The sequence below is a fragment of the Mustela nivalis genome, assembly GCF_964662115.1.
Source record: "Mustela nivalis genome assembly, chromosome: 6".
In the NCBI taxonomy this organism is placed as follows: Eukaryota; Metazoa; Chordata; class Mammalia; order Carnivora; family Mustelidae; genus Mustela; species Mustela nivalis.
In genome coordinates this window covers 114264537-114277694 of record NC_139025.1, presented here as the reverse complement: position 1 = coordinate 114277694, position 13158 = coordinate 114264537, and the positions used below count along the sequence as shown (strand labels likewise).

At 34.6% G+C, this 13158-nt stretch overlaps 1 protein-coding gene across 35 annotated transcripts in view; it reads left to right on the top strand.

Annotated features, from left to right (window-relative positions):
* The window catches only part of MYO9A (myosin IXA), a 275439-nt gene that overhangs the window by 212088 nt on the left and 50193 nt on the right, over nt 1-13158 (top strand). For all 35 annotated transcript variants that reach the window (XM_082735684.1, XM_082735666.1, XM_082735688.1 and 32 more), the window contains 2 exons: nt 2169-2280; nt 4896-4957. In XM_082735684.1, the coding sequence (XP_082591810.1) occupies nt 2169-2280; nt 4896-4957 (174 nt within the window). The remainder of the gene's footprint in view (nt 1-2168; nt 2281-4895; nt 4958-13158) is intronic.

Genomic DNA, 13158 nt, shown 5'->3' with positions numbered 1-13158 from the left:
GTAAATGTACTTCCAATGTAATTTATCCCTTCTGAGTATACAATTCAATGATTTTTAGTAAGTTTATATAGTCATAACCATCATCCAAGTCCAATTTTAGAACATTTGCATCATTATAAGAGGATTTTTTGGTACCAGTTTGCATTCATTGCCCTTTACCATCCACACTCAGTTCTAGGCAAATGCTAATGTGCTACCTGTTTCTATAGTTTTAATGTAGAATGGAATCCTATCATTGGAATCATAGAATGTGTAGTCTTTTGCTAATGGCCTCTTAGTATAATTTTTTGGAGGCTCATCCATGTTGTGTGTGTATCAGTAGTTTGTTTGGGTTTTTTTTAGCACTTAAATACTATCCCATTGTATGGATATACCACATTTTATTTATCCTTTTATCATTTGTTAGGGTATTAGGGTCATTTCTATTTCTTGACAATTATGAATAATGCTGCTGTAAACATTCTCATACAGGTTTTTGTGTAGACGTATGTTTTCAGTTAGTTCTCTTAGTTATAAACCTAAGAGTGGAACTCCTGGTCATATGATAACTCTGTGTTTAACATTTTCGGAAACTACTTGTTTTCCAAGTGAGTGCACCATTTTACAATTCCATCTGCAATATCTGAGGGGTCTAGTCTCTCCACATCCTTACCAATAGATGTTGTCTTTTTCATTATACGCATTCTAGTGGGCATGCAGTATTATCTCATCATGCATTTCCCAGATGACTAATAATTTTGAGCATCTTTTTGTGTGTTTTTTGGCCATTTATACTTCTTTGATAAACTGTTAGATATTTTGTCCATTTTAAAAAAAAAAAGATTTTTTTGTTTATTTGAGAGAGAGAAAAAGAGAGACCACAAGCAGGAGGAGGGGCAGAAGGAGGTCAATGCAGGATTCAGTTCTAGGACCCTGAGATCATGACCTGAGGTGAAGGCAGCCACTTAACCTACTGAACCACCCGGGTGCCTCTGTTTTGTCCGTTTTTAAATCAGTTTATCTTCTTGTTAATGAGTTATAACAGTTCTTCATATATTCTAGGTAGAAGTCCTTTATCAGAGAAACAATTTGCAAAGATATTCTCTTGAGTCTGTAGCTTATCCTTATTTTTTTTAATGCTACTTCAAAGTAAAAGTACATTTTGGGAGGCCTGGGTGCCTCAGTTGGTTAAGCCACTGCCTTAGGCTCAGGTCATGATCCCAGGGTCCTGGAATTGAGTCCCACATCAGGCTCCTTGCTCAGAAGGGAACCTGCTTCTCTCACTGCCTTTGCCTGCCTCTCTGCCTGCTTGTGTGTACTCTCTCTCTCTTTCTGGCAAATAAATAAAATCTTAAAAAAAAAAAGTTGTAAATTTAATAAAGCTGGGAGAACAATGGATTTTATATTTTATATGTAAGTATATTTTATATTTAAATTTATTTTATGAAGAATTCCTTGGTGTGGTTTTAGATTCTATAGTCTATATTTCAATTAAACTTTAAGTTACCATTTGTAGAGTTTTGATGTTATATTATTAAATTATTATTAAATTGTCCATTTTCCAATTTTATATCTGTCTGAAGGTGGATTTTCTTCATGTATTTCAAACTAAATTGCGTAGTGCCAACAGATTGAATGCAGAAGTGGCTATGAGAATCTAGGTTTCTTTCATTGAGCCAGACGTAAGAGATGACAAAAGTATAAAACAATACCCCTTTTGTCACCACTTTGATTTAAACATATAGGTTTTTTTTTTCATGAAAATGTTACTTATGTTACCATGTAATGTGTTTAATGTTATTGTTAAATGAATTGGATACTTAAAATTTATTTGTTTTTATTTCTAATACAGTATATATCAATAGATATGACTCATATAAACTGAAGTTATTTGAGGACCATTTCTTTTATTATTTTACATGCTGATTCAGAGTCACATAAGGCAGCTCTCTTATGTTTATATATGTTTATACAAGTTGTTCTTGTTTCTCTACAAGATTGTTAGCTTTTTGAAAGCAGGGACCAAATGTATTGCTTTTATTTATTTTCTTAGAAGATCATGTTTACTCCTGGAATAAATGTCCATTGAAGACTTCACAAGGGATTGAAGGATTTCCCATTGGCTGACCACGTTAGGACAGCATTTACTCTGTTGGCTTTAACATAAATAGCTGTATTTTTTCTTTCAGGTGGAAGAGCACAATGGTCACATCTTTAAGGCTACCCAGTATAGCATCCCTACATACTGCGAATACTGTTCTTCTTTGATATGGATAATGGACCGAGCCTCTGTTTGCAAGTGTAAGTATGAGTGATTGTTTTTTTTAAGAGTTTATTTATTTATTTGACAGACAGAGATCACAAGTAGGCAGAGAGGCAGGCAGAGAAGAGGAGGAAGCAGGCTCCCTGCTGAGCAGAGAGCCCAACGCGAGGCTTGATCCCAGGACCCTGGGATCATGACCCGAGCCGAAGGCAGAGGCTTAACCCACTGAGAACCTTCTTTTTGCTATAAAATCTTGTCACATCTGGCCGAACCCATGTAGTTTGTGAGATCCCCCTATATCCATTCTTTGAAGCACAAAATAAAGTCCAGAGACCTGAACTGACTTCCCCAGGTTCCCAAGGGTCCCACTTTAAGCTTGTGACTAAGAAGGATCCTGTCTCTGCTCCCTGGACTTAGAGCTAAGCAACTCTTCTAGAAGCTTTTTATCCACATCTAATAACCTGAGGACTCAGTTGAGCTTCTCTGAAGCCAGAGGAAGAGCCGCTCTGAGGGAAGACACCTACCCTCTCACCATACTGTTACTGTATTTATTAGCCAGTATGAGTGATGTTTGAGGAGTTTTTTTAAGCACTTGACATTTTTATTTTCTAAGTTTGCTCGTATCTTTTTTAACATAAAGGAGTAATTATACTTCCTGATTCTTTAGCCTCCTCTCACTATACTCTTTCACCTATTCTCCGTAGCCAAATCAGATATTTTGATGGTATTTGCTCATTGTACTTGCAGCTTACTTTATCAGAAATATCCTTCTCCCAGATATTAGTTTGACTATTTAGTTAATCTATGTCTCCTCTCAAATGTTACCTCTTAGAGAACTCTTCCCTTACTGTCCTATCTAAAATGCCATTTGGTCCCCTGATTCTCTGTCCCCTTACTCAACTTAATAGTCTTCATAGCACTATCACTACCCAAAACTATATTAAGTATTTGTTTGTTTTCTTGTTGTCAGTCTGTCCACTAGAATGTATACTCTGTAAGATCAGGAAGCTTAATAATTGTTTCTTCTCTATCACCAGTGCCTAGAACAGTTTTGGTATTTTAACTTTTGGTAAGTTTTTACTGGGTAGATGAGTGGATGAATTGATGAAAAAATTATTAAATTATAACCAAAAAAAGGATACTTTTTTTATTGCAATCTTTTCATTAGAATGTATAAGTCCTAGAATGTTAGTTGAGACCTTTTTTTTAGGTCACCTTGTTCCAGCTTACCTCTGTAAGACCTTTAGTTTCTACTGTGCCATACTTCTACTCTGGTGCTTTCAGTAATTCTGTGAGGTTTTCCTTACTAGTGGGCCAGAATTGAATGAATGAAGTATTAGGAAGGGCTTGCCCAGTAGGACAAGGATGAATGTCATGTTTGCCATAGTGAAATCACCACTATTGCTAGATATGTTCACTTGTTCTATCATTCAACAATGGTTTCTTTTTTGTTTTATTACCAGTAGTTTAACAAATTATAGTGAGAGCAAAATAGGAAGTAGTTTGCCATTAACTTGACTGTTCAATGTTAGTTTGAATCTTGTAGGTTTGGCATAACTTTCTCTGTGTTTTGAAACTGAAGATGTAAAAAATCTGTTTTTTTATGACTTGGGTGGGCTTAGTTTGATTTCGTAATAGGATTAACTAACTTTCTTTGTGATTATACTGGTGATTTCATCAGCAGAATGATAAGGCCCTTCCTCTCAGCCTTGAAAACCCCACGAATTATACTTTAGAAGCTCAAGAAGGATATTAAGGTGTTGATATCCAGGAGCTAGAGCTGGTATAGCAAAATGACTAAGTTCAAATATATTTCAGTATTCTCCTCTCAATGCTTCTTCCCACCTATCAACTGCCTCGCCACCATGTTCTCTGCTGCTCCAAGAAATAATTTCTCTTCTGAACATTTTCTTTATTTTGTCTTCCCAGTCAAAACGGATATTGTTTATGTTCTGGTTTCTTAGAGCTCTTCTATTTTAATGTGCTGTGTACCTTGTTTTCATTTCAGTAAGGGTCTTTGGCAGTAATGCCTTTCTTACCCATTGGAATGATTCTTAATAGGTATTTCTTGCACATTAACAGATTGTAGAACAGGCACATTAGGGGAGCATAAAGACTAATTTGTAAGTCAAGCCAGAAAGAAAGTATTCTGTAGGAATATAGTGGGAGCAGGGGGAGGAGCAGGCAGTCTTGAAAGATTCATAATTTTTTTTTAAAGATTTTTTATTTATTAATTTGACAGAGAGAAATCACAAGTAGATGGAGAGGCAGGCAGAGAGAGAGAGATAGGGAAGCAGGCTCCCTGCTGAGCAGAGAGCCCAACGTGGGACTCGATCCCAGGACCCTGAGGTCATGACCTGAGCTGAAGGCAGCGGCTTAACCCACTGAGCCACCTAGGCGCCCCAGTCTTGAAAGATTCAAATTTTGTTCATAGACAGTAGTTAGAAATTTTAGGCATGTTTTTCAACTTCATTTTTCTAAATAAAATGGGTTAAGTCCTTTTTTATTCTAATGTCCTACCAAGTATGTATATATTACAGTAGTATCAGATGTTAAAAAAAATTTATGTCAAAAATAAAGTTGTAAACTTTCTAAGTTCTTGTCTTTTATGTACAGACTTCCTAAAGTGCTGCATTCTTACCATGTTTTTCAGTATGTAAATATGCTTGCCATAAGAAATGCTGTCTGAAAACCACAGCCAAGTGCTCTAAAAAGGTAAGAAATTATCACTTGTTAGTAATAAATAAGAGATCTGTTGATCTTTTTTGCCTCGTGAAAGAAATCAAGTCCTCATTGATGGTTTTGTAGAGTAGTGATTTTCAAATTTTTTGCCCACAAATCACAGAAACAGTTTATGTCATGCTCTAGCATATTTGTATAATTTTGTATATTAATCAATTTGTATAATTGAGTTGATTTTTCTGCAACTATATTTACCTTTACTACTTGGGAGAGCTACTAAACTGGTTTCACTGCTGACAGTTTATTAAAACACTGTTTTTAAAGATTTCCTACTTCATTAAATACTCATAAGTCCTCCTAGGAATTGTTTTGAAAGTGGTAGGCTGTAACTAAAGAGTTTAACATGAATAGCAAAATCCACCAGCCCATTGGTGTTTTTACATATTTCTACTTGGATACACAGACAGAGATCTAAAAGATACTAAACATGTACTCTAATACTTTATGTTCAAGGAAGCAATGATTTTTGAAAGATTTCAGGCTTATATTGATATATAATCATTTTTTTTACTTATTAGTCATATACTGACAGTTGTGACAATGTTATCCAAATCTGAACTACAATATAAATGTGTGCATGTTGTTTATAGTCCATGTACAGAATTTGCATCTGTTCCAAATTAGTAGACAAATTATGACAAGGGGGAGTATAGCTCAGTGGTAGAGCATTTGACTGCAAATTATAACAAGGTACATCGAGAAATTTTATTCAAGGCTTAAAATACAATGAAGGTGGGACATTTGCTTCCAGCTAAGTTGGGATAGCTTGTGGGAGACTAATATCTATGCTGAGAACATCTGAAGAAAATGTTGCTGCTTATCAGAGAGATGCTCAGGCACATTGGGCTCTTGGGGTGTAGATCTGGGAGAGAAGATAATTGCAGAGTGGTGAATCTATGTCTGTGAGATGTTTTTTTGTCCTAGTGGGACTTTGTCAATATTTGCTGTAGGACAAGAAACCAAGGTTCTGGGTAGAGAGCCACATTCAAGAATTAAAGAAGTCAGCAAAACTTTCAGGAATCTCATAGAGCTATGGAGACAAAAGTTGGAGTTTGGGATTGCCAGGATTTGAGGGATCATGACCCAGACATAACCCTGACATTTAGAGGGCATTCTCTCAAGACATTTTCTGAATTCTTAAGCTGCATGGGGTAGAATGCTTAAGAAGCTAAATAGGAAAAAAAGATTAGATTTTTCTGTAGTTTAACATTACCAAGGAAAGAAAAATTGGAGTTGTAATGATCACTTTTAAACAGGGACCCTAATGAATACCCTACACTCTCAATGAGACCTCTTAAGATCTATACTCTAGGAAAGCGGATGAATCATTGATAGGCAGGACTTTATAAAACCTGAAAACTAGCTTTGAAGCAGTCCATGATTAGATTAAAACAATTCATTCCTTAATTTGGCTACCAGGAGAGGATTAGGTGAATCCTCTCCTAAGAGAGAAAACATCATCCGAAGTTTTATAATTTGTTTATATATAATTTCAGATATTAAGAAATGAGACTAAGAAAAGAACAAATAGACAATATCAATAGACTCACAGATGACCCAGTTGCTGAATTACCAGACATGTACTTAAAATATTTTTAACTAATATGTTGAAATAATAGATAAAAAGAAAATGTCTTTTTTATCAGAAAATGGAAAATACACATTTAAAACTGAGGCAAATGGAGATTTAGAAATGAAAAATGCAGTTGGAATTATAAGTTCAAAAAATGGGCTTAACAGCATATTGGTCATAGGAGAAGAGAAGATTGGTGAACTGAAAGAGAGAAGTTAGTAGAAATATCCAGCACAAAGAGCAAAAAAAAGAATGGGGAAATACAGAAATAAACATGACATACAGGAAAGGATAGGTTCTTCAATGTGTGTAATAGAAGTTTAAGAAGAAAGGAAAGACAAGGAGGGAAAGGCAGCATTTTAAGAGATAAGGGCCAACACATCAAGTCACAGGTTCATGAACCATTTTTAACTTAAAATGGGCTATATACAAAAGCCACACCAGATGCACAATGCTCCAAGTGAAAGAAAAAGAAACTTCTTAAAAATAGTCAAAGGGGGGAAGAAACAGTGCTAAAGGAGCAGTGACAAAGACTGACAACTGACTTCTTGGCAGAAGTGATGGAAGCCAAAAGATAGTGGCTGGCCTGGTATATTTTAAGTATTTTAAGAAAATAAAGCTCAGAATTCTGTACCCAGTGACAATAGCCTTCAAAAGTGAAAATGAATTGAAGACATTTCCAAACAGAGACGCAAAATTTGTCACCAGCTGACCTGCACTAAAAGCCATACTAAAGGAAGTACTCCAGGCAGAAGGGGCATTATCTTAGACGGAAACAGAAATGTAGAAAAGAGTGAAGAGAAATGCAAATAATATTTGTAAGTTTAAATGAATATTTACTAAAAACATAATGTCTTGTGGCACTATTTTAATTTAGAGTTGACCCTTGAACAACAGAGGTTTGAACTGTATGGGTTTTTTTTTATAAAAACAGTTCTATAAATATTTTCCTTTTGATTTTCTTAATAACATTTTCTTTTCTTTTTTTTTAAGTTGTTATTTATTTATTTGACCGAGAGAGAGAGAGAGAGGTCACAAGTAGGCAGAGAGGCAGGCAGAGAGAGTGGGAGGAAGCAGGCTCCTGACATGGGGCTTGATCCCAGGACCCTGAGGTCATTACCTGAGCCGAAGGCAGAGGCTTAACCCATTGAGCCACCCAGGCACCCTTAATAACATTTTCTTTAGCTTTCTTCATTGTGAGAATACAGCATATAATGCATGTAACATTGAAAAATGTGTTAATTGACTGTTTATAAGTAAGTCAGCAATATGCTATTAGTAATTAAGTTTTTGAGGACTCAGAAGTTGCACACAGATTTTGACTTCACAGGGAACTGGTGCCCTTAATTCCCACATTGTTTAAGGGCAAACTGTGTATAGAATTCAAATACCTGACAACAACAACACAAGAAGTAGTTGGGTAAATGGAGTTAAACTACTCCAAGGTCCCTGGGTTATCTGGGAAGTGGTTAAGGTGTTAAAAATATATTCAATTTAAATATGTTACAGATATTTGTTGTAGTAACCACTAATAGAATAAGAAATTAAATATATATCTTAAAAGCTAATAAAGATGGGAGAGTGGAAAAATTAAAAAATACTTGATTAATGTAAACAAAGACAAGATATGAGAAAACAAATGAATTAGGTCAGTAAAGAAAATGCATAGATTGGTAGGTATAAGTCCAAATATATTGGTGATTACTCTAAATGTTATTAGGCAGGATACTTCTAATTAAAAGAGTAGGTTAAACCGACTGAAAATTCTCAAAGGATATGCTGTTTACAAGCAACATACTTAAATACAAAGACACAGAAAGGTTAAAAGTAAAAGGATAGATATAGCATGCAAAGACTAACCAGTAGGAAGGTAGTATAGCTGTACTCAGATTAAGGTGTATTTTAGGGCAAGAAACATTACTTCAGATGAAGGTGTTTCATAGTGTTAAAGTGGGGAACCCATCAGGGTGATATGAAAATTCTAATTTTAGAAAAGTCTTAACATTATTGCTTCAGTACCTGATGGCAAAAATTTAGTAAGGATGTAAATGATACAAAAAACAAGATGAAAAAACTTGAACTAGTTGATGTGTATTGAACCCTACATCTTACAACTGCCTGAATACGGTCTTTTCAAGTGCACATGGAACATTTGAGAAAATTGATCATATGTTGGTCAAAAAGCAAGTCCCTACAAATTTCAGAGAGTTGAAAATATTGAGAGTACAGTTTTTGACCAGAATGAAATTAAGCTCTAAATTAACATAAAGATAACTAGACAATCCTCAAGTATTTGGATATTTAAGCTTGGCTCTAGGGTAACCAGGAAGATGGAGCCCTCACATTTAAAGAGACAGAATAACAAATGGTCCTGCCGAGATACAGCATAGTTTTTTGAAAAATGCCTGGAGTATATGGGAAGGAGATTTATTTCCTAATCTCAGAATACATGCTGGAGATGCAAGGATCTCTGCCTTAAGTATGTATCTGTTATATATAAGGGAAGTCCCTTAAGGTTAACAGCTGATTTTTCAGTAGAAACTTTGAAGGCCAGAATGGAATGGCATAATATATTGAAAATGCTGAAAGAAAAACCTGCAAGCAAGAATACTCTATCCAGCAGAGCTATGAATCAGAAGGAGAGATAAAGAATTCCCCAAACAAAAGTTAAAGGAATTTATCACCACTACGCTAGCCCTACAAGAAATGTTAAAGGGGACTCTGAGTGGAAAGAAAAGACCAACCATAAGTAGGAGTAGTAAGAAAAATAAGAAGCATAAAAGCAGTAAAAATAAGTGTACCTATAAAAATCAGCCAAGGGACTAACAAAAGATATAAAATGTAATACCATTTACCTAAAACATGGGGAGTGGTGAGGAGTAAAGAATGAGGTCAAGTTTCAGTGACCACATCTTAATATAGACTGCTGAGTGCATAAGATGTTATATATAAACCTAATAGTAACCACAAATTACAAACTGGTAACAGATATATAAAAAGTAAAGAAAAAGAAATACAAGTATATCACTAAAAAAAAGCAAACCGTGAGAGGAGAGCAAGAGAAGAAAGGAACAGAAAAGAACTATAAAAGCTACCATGAAACAATTAATAAGATGACAGTAAATACATTACCTGTCAGTATTTACTTAGAATGAAAGTGGACTAAATGCTCCAATCAAAAAACATGGCGTGTTGGAATGATTAAAACAACAACAACAACAAAGTCCCAAATGTATGCTCCCTACAATAGACTCATTTCCAACTTAAAGACACTTGCAGATTGAAAGTGGAAGGATAGAACAGCATTTACCATGCAAATCGAAGTGAAAAGAAAGCGAGGGAAGCAATACTTACATTGGACAAAAAAGACTTTAAAACAGACTGTTAGGGGCATCTGGCTGACTCAGTTGGAGAAGCATGCAACTCCTACTAATCTCAGGTCATGAGTTCAAACCCCATGTTGGGTGTAGAGATTACTAAAAAACTTAATTAAAACTTTTAAAAAAATTTTTAAAAAAGACTGTTAAGAGACAAGAAGACTATATAATCATAAAGGGAACAATCCAACAAGAAGATGTAATAATTGCAAATATTTATGCACCCAACATGGGAGCACCCACAATATATAAAGCACCTAGTAACAAACATAATCAATAGTAATACAATAATAGTAAGGGACTTTAATGCCCCATTACATTAATGGATAGATCATACACACAGGAAATCAACAAGAAAACAGTGACTTTGAATGGCACATTGGACCAGATGGATGTAAAAGATATATTCAGAATAGTTTATCCCTAAAACAGCAAAATACATATTCCTTTCAAGTGCACATGGAACATTCTACAGAATAGATCACATATTAGACCACAAAATAAGTCTCAACAAATTCACAAAGATTGAAGTCCTACTGTGTATCTTTTCTGACCACAATAATATGGAACTAGCAATCAACAAGAAAAAATCTGGAAAGAACACAAATACATGGAGGTTAAATAACCTGTTACTAGATGATGAATGGGTCAACCAAGAAATCAAAGAGAAGTTTAAAAAATACATGGAGATAAATGAAAATGAAAAACCAAACAGTCCAAAATCTCTAGGATGCAGCAAAATCTGTTCTGAGAAGGAAGTTTAGAACAATATAGGCCTACTTCAAGAAGCAGGAAATATGTCAGATATACAACCTACCCTTATACCTAAAAGAACTAACAAAGAACAAACAAAACCCAAAACTAGTAGAAAGAAAGGAAGAAAGAAAGATTAGAGCAAAAATAAATGAATAGAAACTAAAAGCAAACAAACAAACAAAAACACCAATAGAATATATCAATGAAGCCAGGAGCTGGATCCTTGAAAAGATCAACAAAATTGATAAACCTTTAACCAGACTCATAAAACTTAAAAAAGGACTCAAAATTGGAAATAAAAGCAGAAATAACCACTGACAGCTTAGAAATATAAAGGATTATAAGAGAACATTGTGAAAAATTGTATGGCAACAAATTGGGCAACCTAGAGAAATGAATATATTCCTAGAAATATATAACCTCCCAAAACTGAATCAGGAAGAAATAGAAAATTTGAACAGACCAATTGTTAGCAATGAAATTGAATCAGTAATCAAAAACAAAAAAAAAGAAGTCCAGGACCAGACAGCCTCAGAGGTGAAATATACTAAACATCTAAAGAATAATTAATACCTATTCTTCTTAAACTATTCTAAACAACAAGCAGGAAAACTTTCACATTCATTCTGTGAGGCCAGCATTACCCTGATATCAAAACCAGGTAAAGATAGTACAGAAAAAGAGAACTATAGGCGAATATCTCTGGTATATATAGATGCAAACATCCTCAACAAAATATTAACAAGGTGAATTCAACAATGCATTTAAAAAGTCACTCACCATGATCAAGTTGAACTTATTCCTGGGATACAGGGGTGGTTCAATATTTGCAAGTCAATTTGATATATCACATCTGTAAGAGAAAGTATAAAAACCATATGATCATTGCAATAGATGGAGAAAAAATTTGACAATCATGATAAAAACCTTCAATAAAGTAGGTTTAGAAGGTACATACCTCAATGTAATAAAGGCCATATATGAAAAACCCACATTTAACCTATACTCAATGGGGGAAAACTGAGAGCTTTTTCTCTAAGGTCAGGAACAAGACAAGAATGTCCACATTCACCACTTCTGTTCGACATGATATTAGAAGTCCTTGTCACAGCAATCAGACAAAAACAAAAATGAAGGGCATTTTTCCAAACAATACATGCAGATGGCCATAAGACATAGGAAAAGATGCTCAGCATCACTCACCATTAGGGAAATGGAAATCAAAAGCACATGAGATATCACCTCATTCCCATCAGAATGGCTAAAACTGAAAAAAAAAAAACACAAGAAATAACAAGTGTTGCCAAGGATATGGATAAGAAGGACCCTTGTTCCAGTGCTGGTGGGACTGCAAAGTGGTGCAGCCACCTTGGAAAACAGTGTAGTGTTTCCTCAAAAAGCTAAAAATAAAATTATCACATGATCCTGTAATTCCCCTACTTTGTATTCCCAATGAATATGAAAACATTAATTCAAAAAGATATATGCACCCCTGTGTTTATTGCCGTATTATTTACGATAACCAAATTATGGAAGCTACCCAAGTTCCCATTGATAGATGAACAGATAAAGAAGATGTGGTATATATACACAATGGACTATTAGCCATAAAAAATGAAATCTTGCCATTTGCAACAACAGTGGATGGGTCTAGAAGGTATAATCCTAACTCTGAAGTAAGAAAAAGACAAGTACCATATGATGTAGAATTTCAGAAAACAGGGAAAGAAAAAGTTAGACAAACCAAAAAACAGACTCTTAAATATACGGAACAAACTGATGGCTACCAGAGGGGAGCTTGGTTGAGGTATGGTGAGATAGGTGAAGAGGTTTAAGTGTATACTTACCATGATAAGCACTAAGTAATGTATAGAATTGTTGAATCACTATACTGTACACCTTAAAGTAATGTAGTGGTGTATGTTAACTATACTATAATTAAGATTAATAAGAAAAATTTTCTCCCTCAAAAATGAAGTGATAATAATTCACAGTGAACAAATAAGAAATATTAAAGAGGAAAAACACTAGATAAAATTCAAAATTCACTCATTCAAACAAACCAACAAAAAATAATCTACCACAGAGTGGGAGAATGCATTTGCAATTCATACATTCATCTTGGATTTACAGTATCTAAAAAGCACCTAAAAATCAATAAAAAAAAGGTAGTTAGCTGTGTAGAAAAATGAGCACATGGCTTAAGCAAGCACTTGACAAAAGACCAATAAACGTGAAAAGGTTTTAATCATCAGAGAAATATAAATTGAAACTATAGTGAGATATATACCCACTTAAATGGCTAAAATGAAAACGTCCTAACAAGATTGTAGAGCAGGTTGGACTTGAATACATTACTGACAAGAGTATAAGTTGGCATAAGTAATCTTGAAGTTACTTGGCAGTCCTTATCAAATCTGAACACAAGGATTTCTGATGACTCAGGAGTACCAGATACGTACCCAACA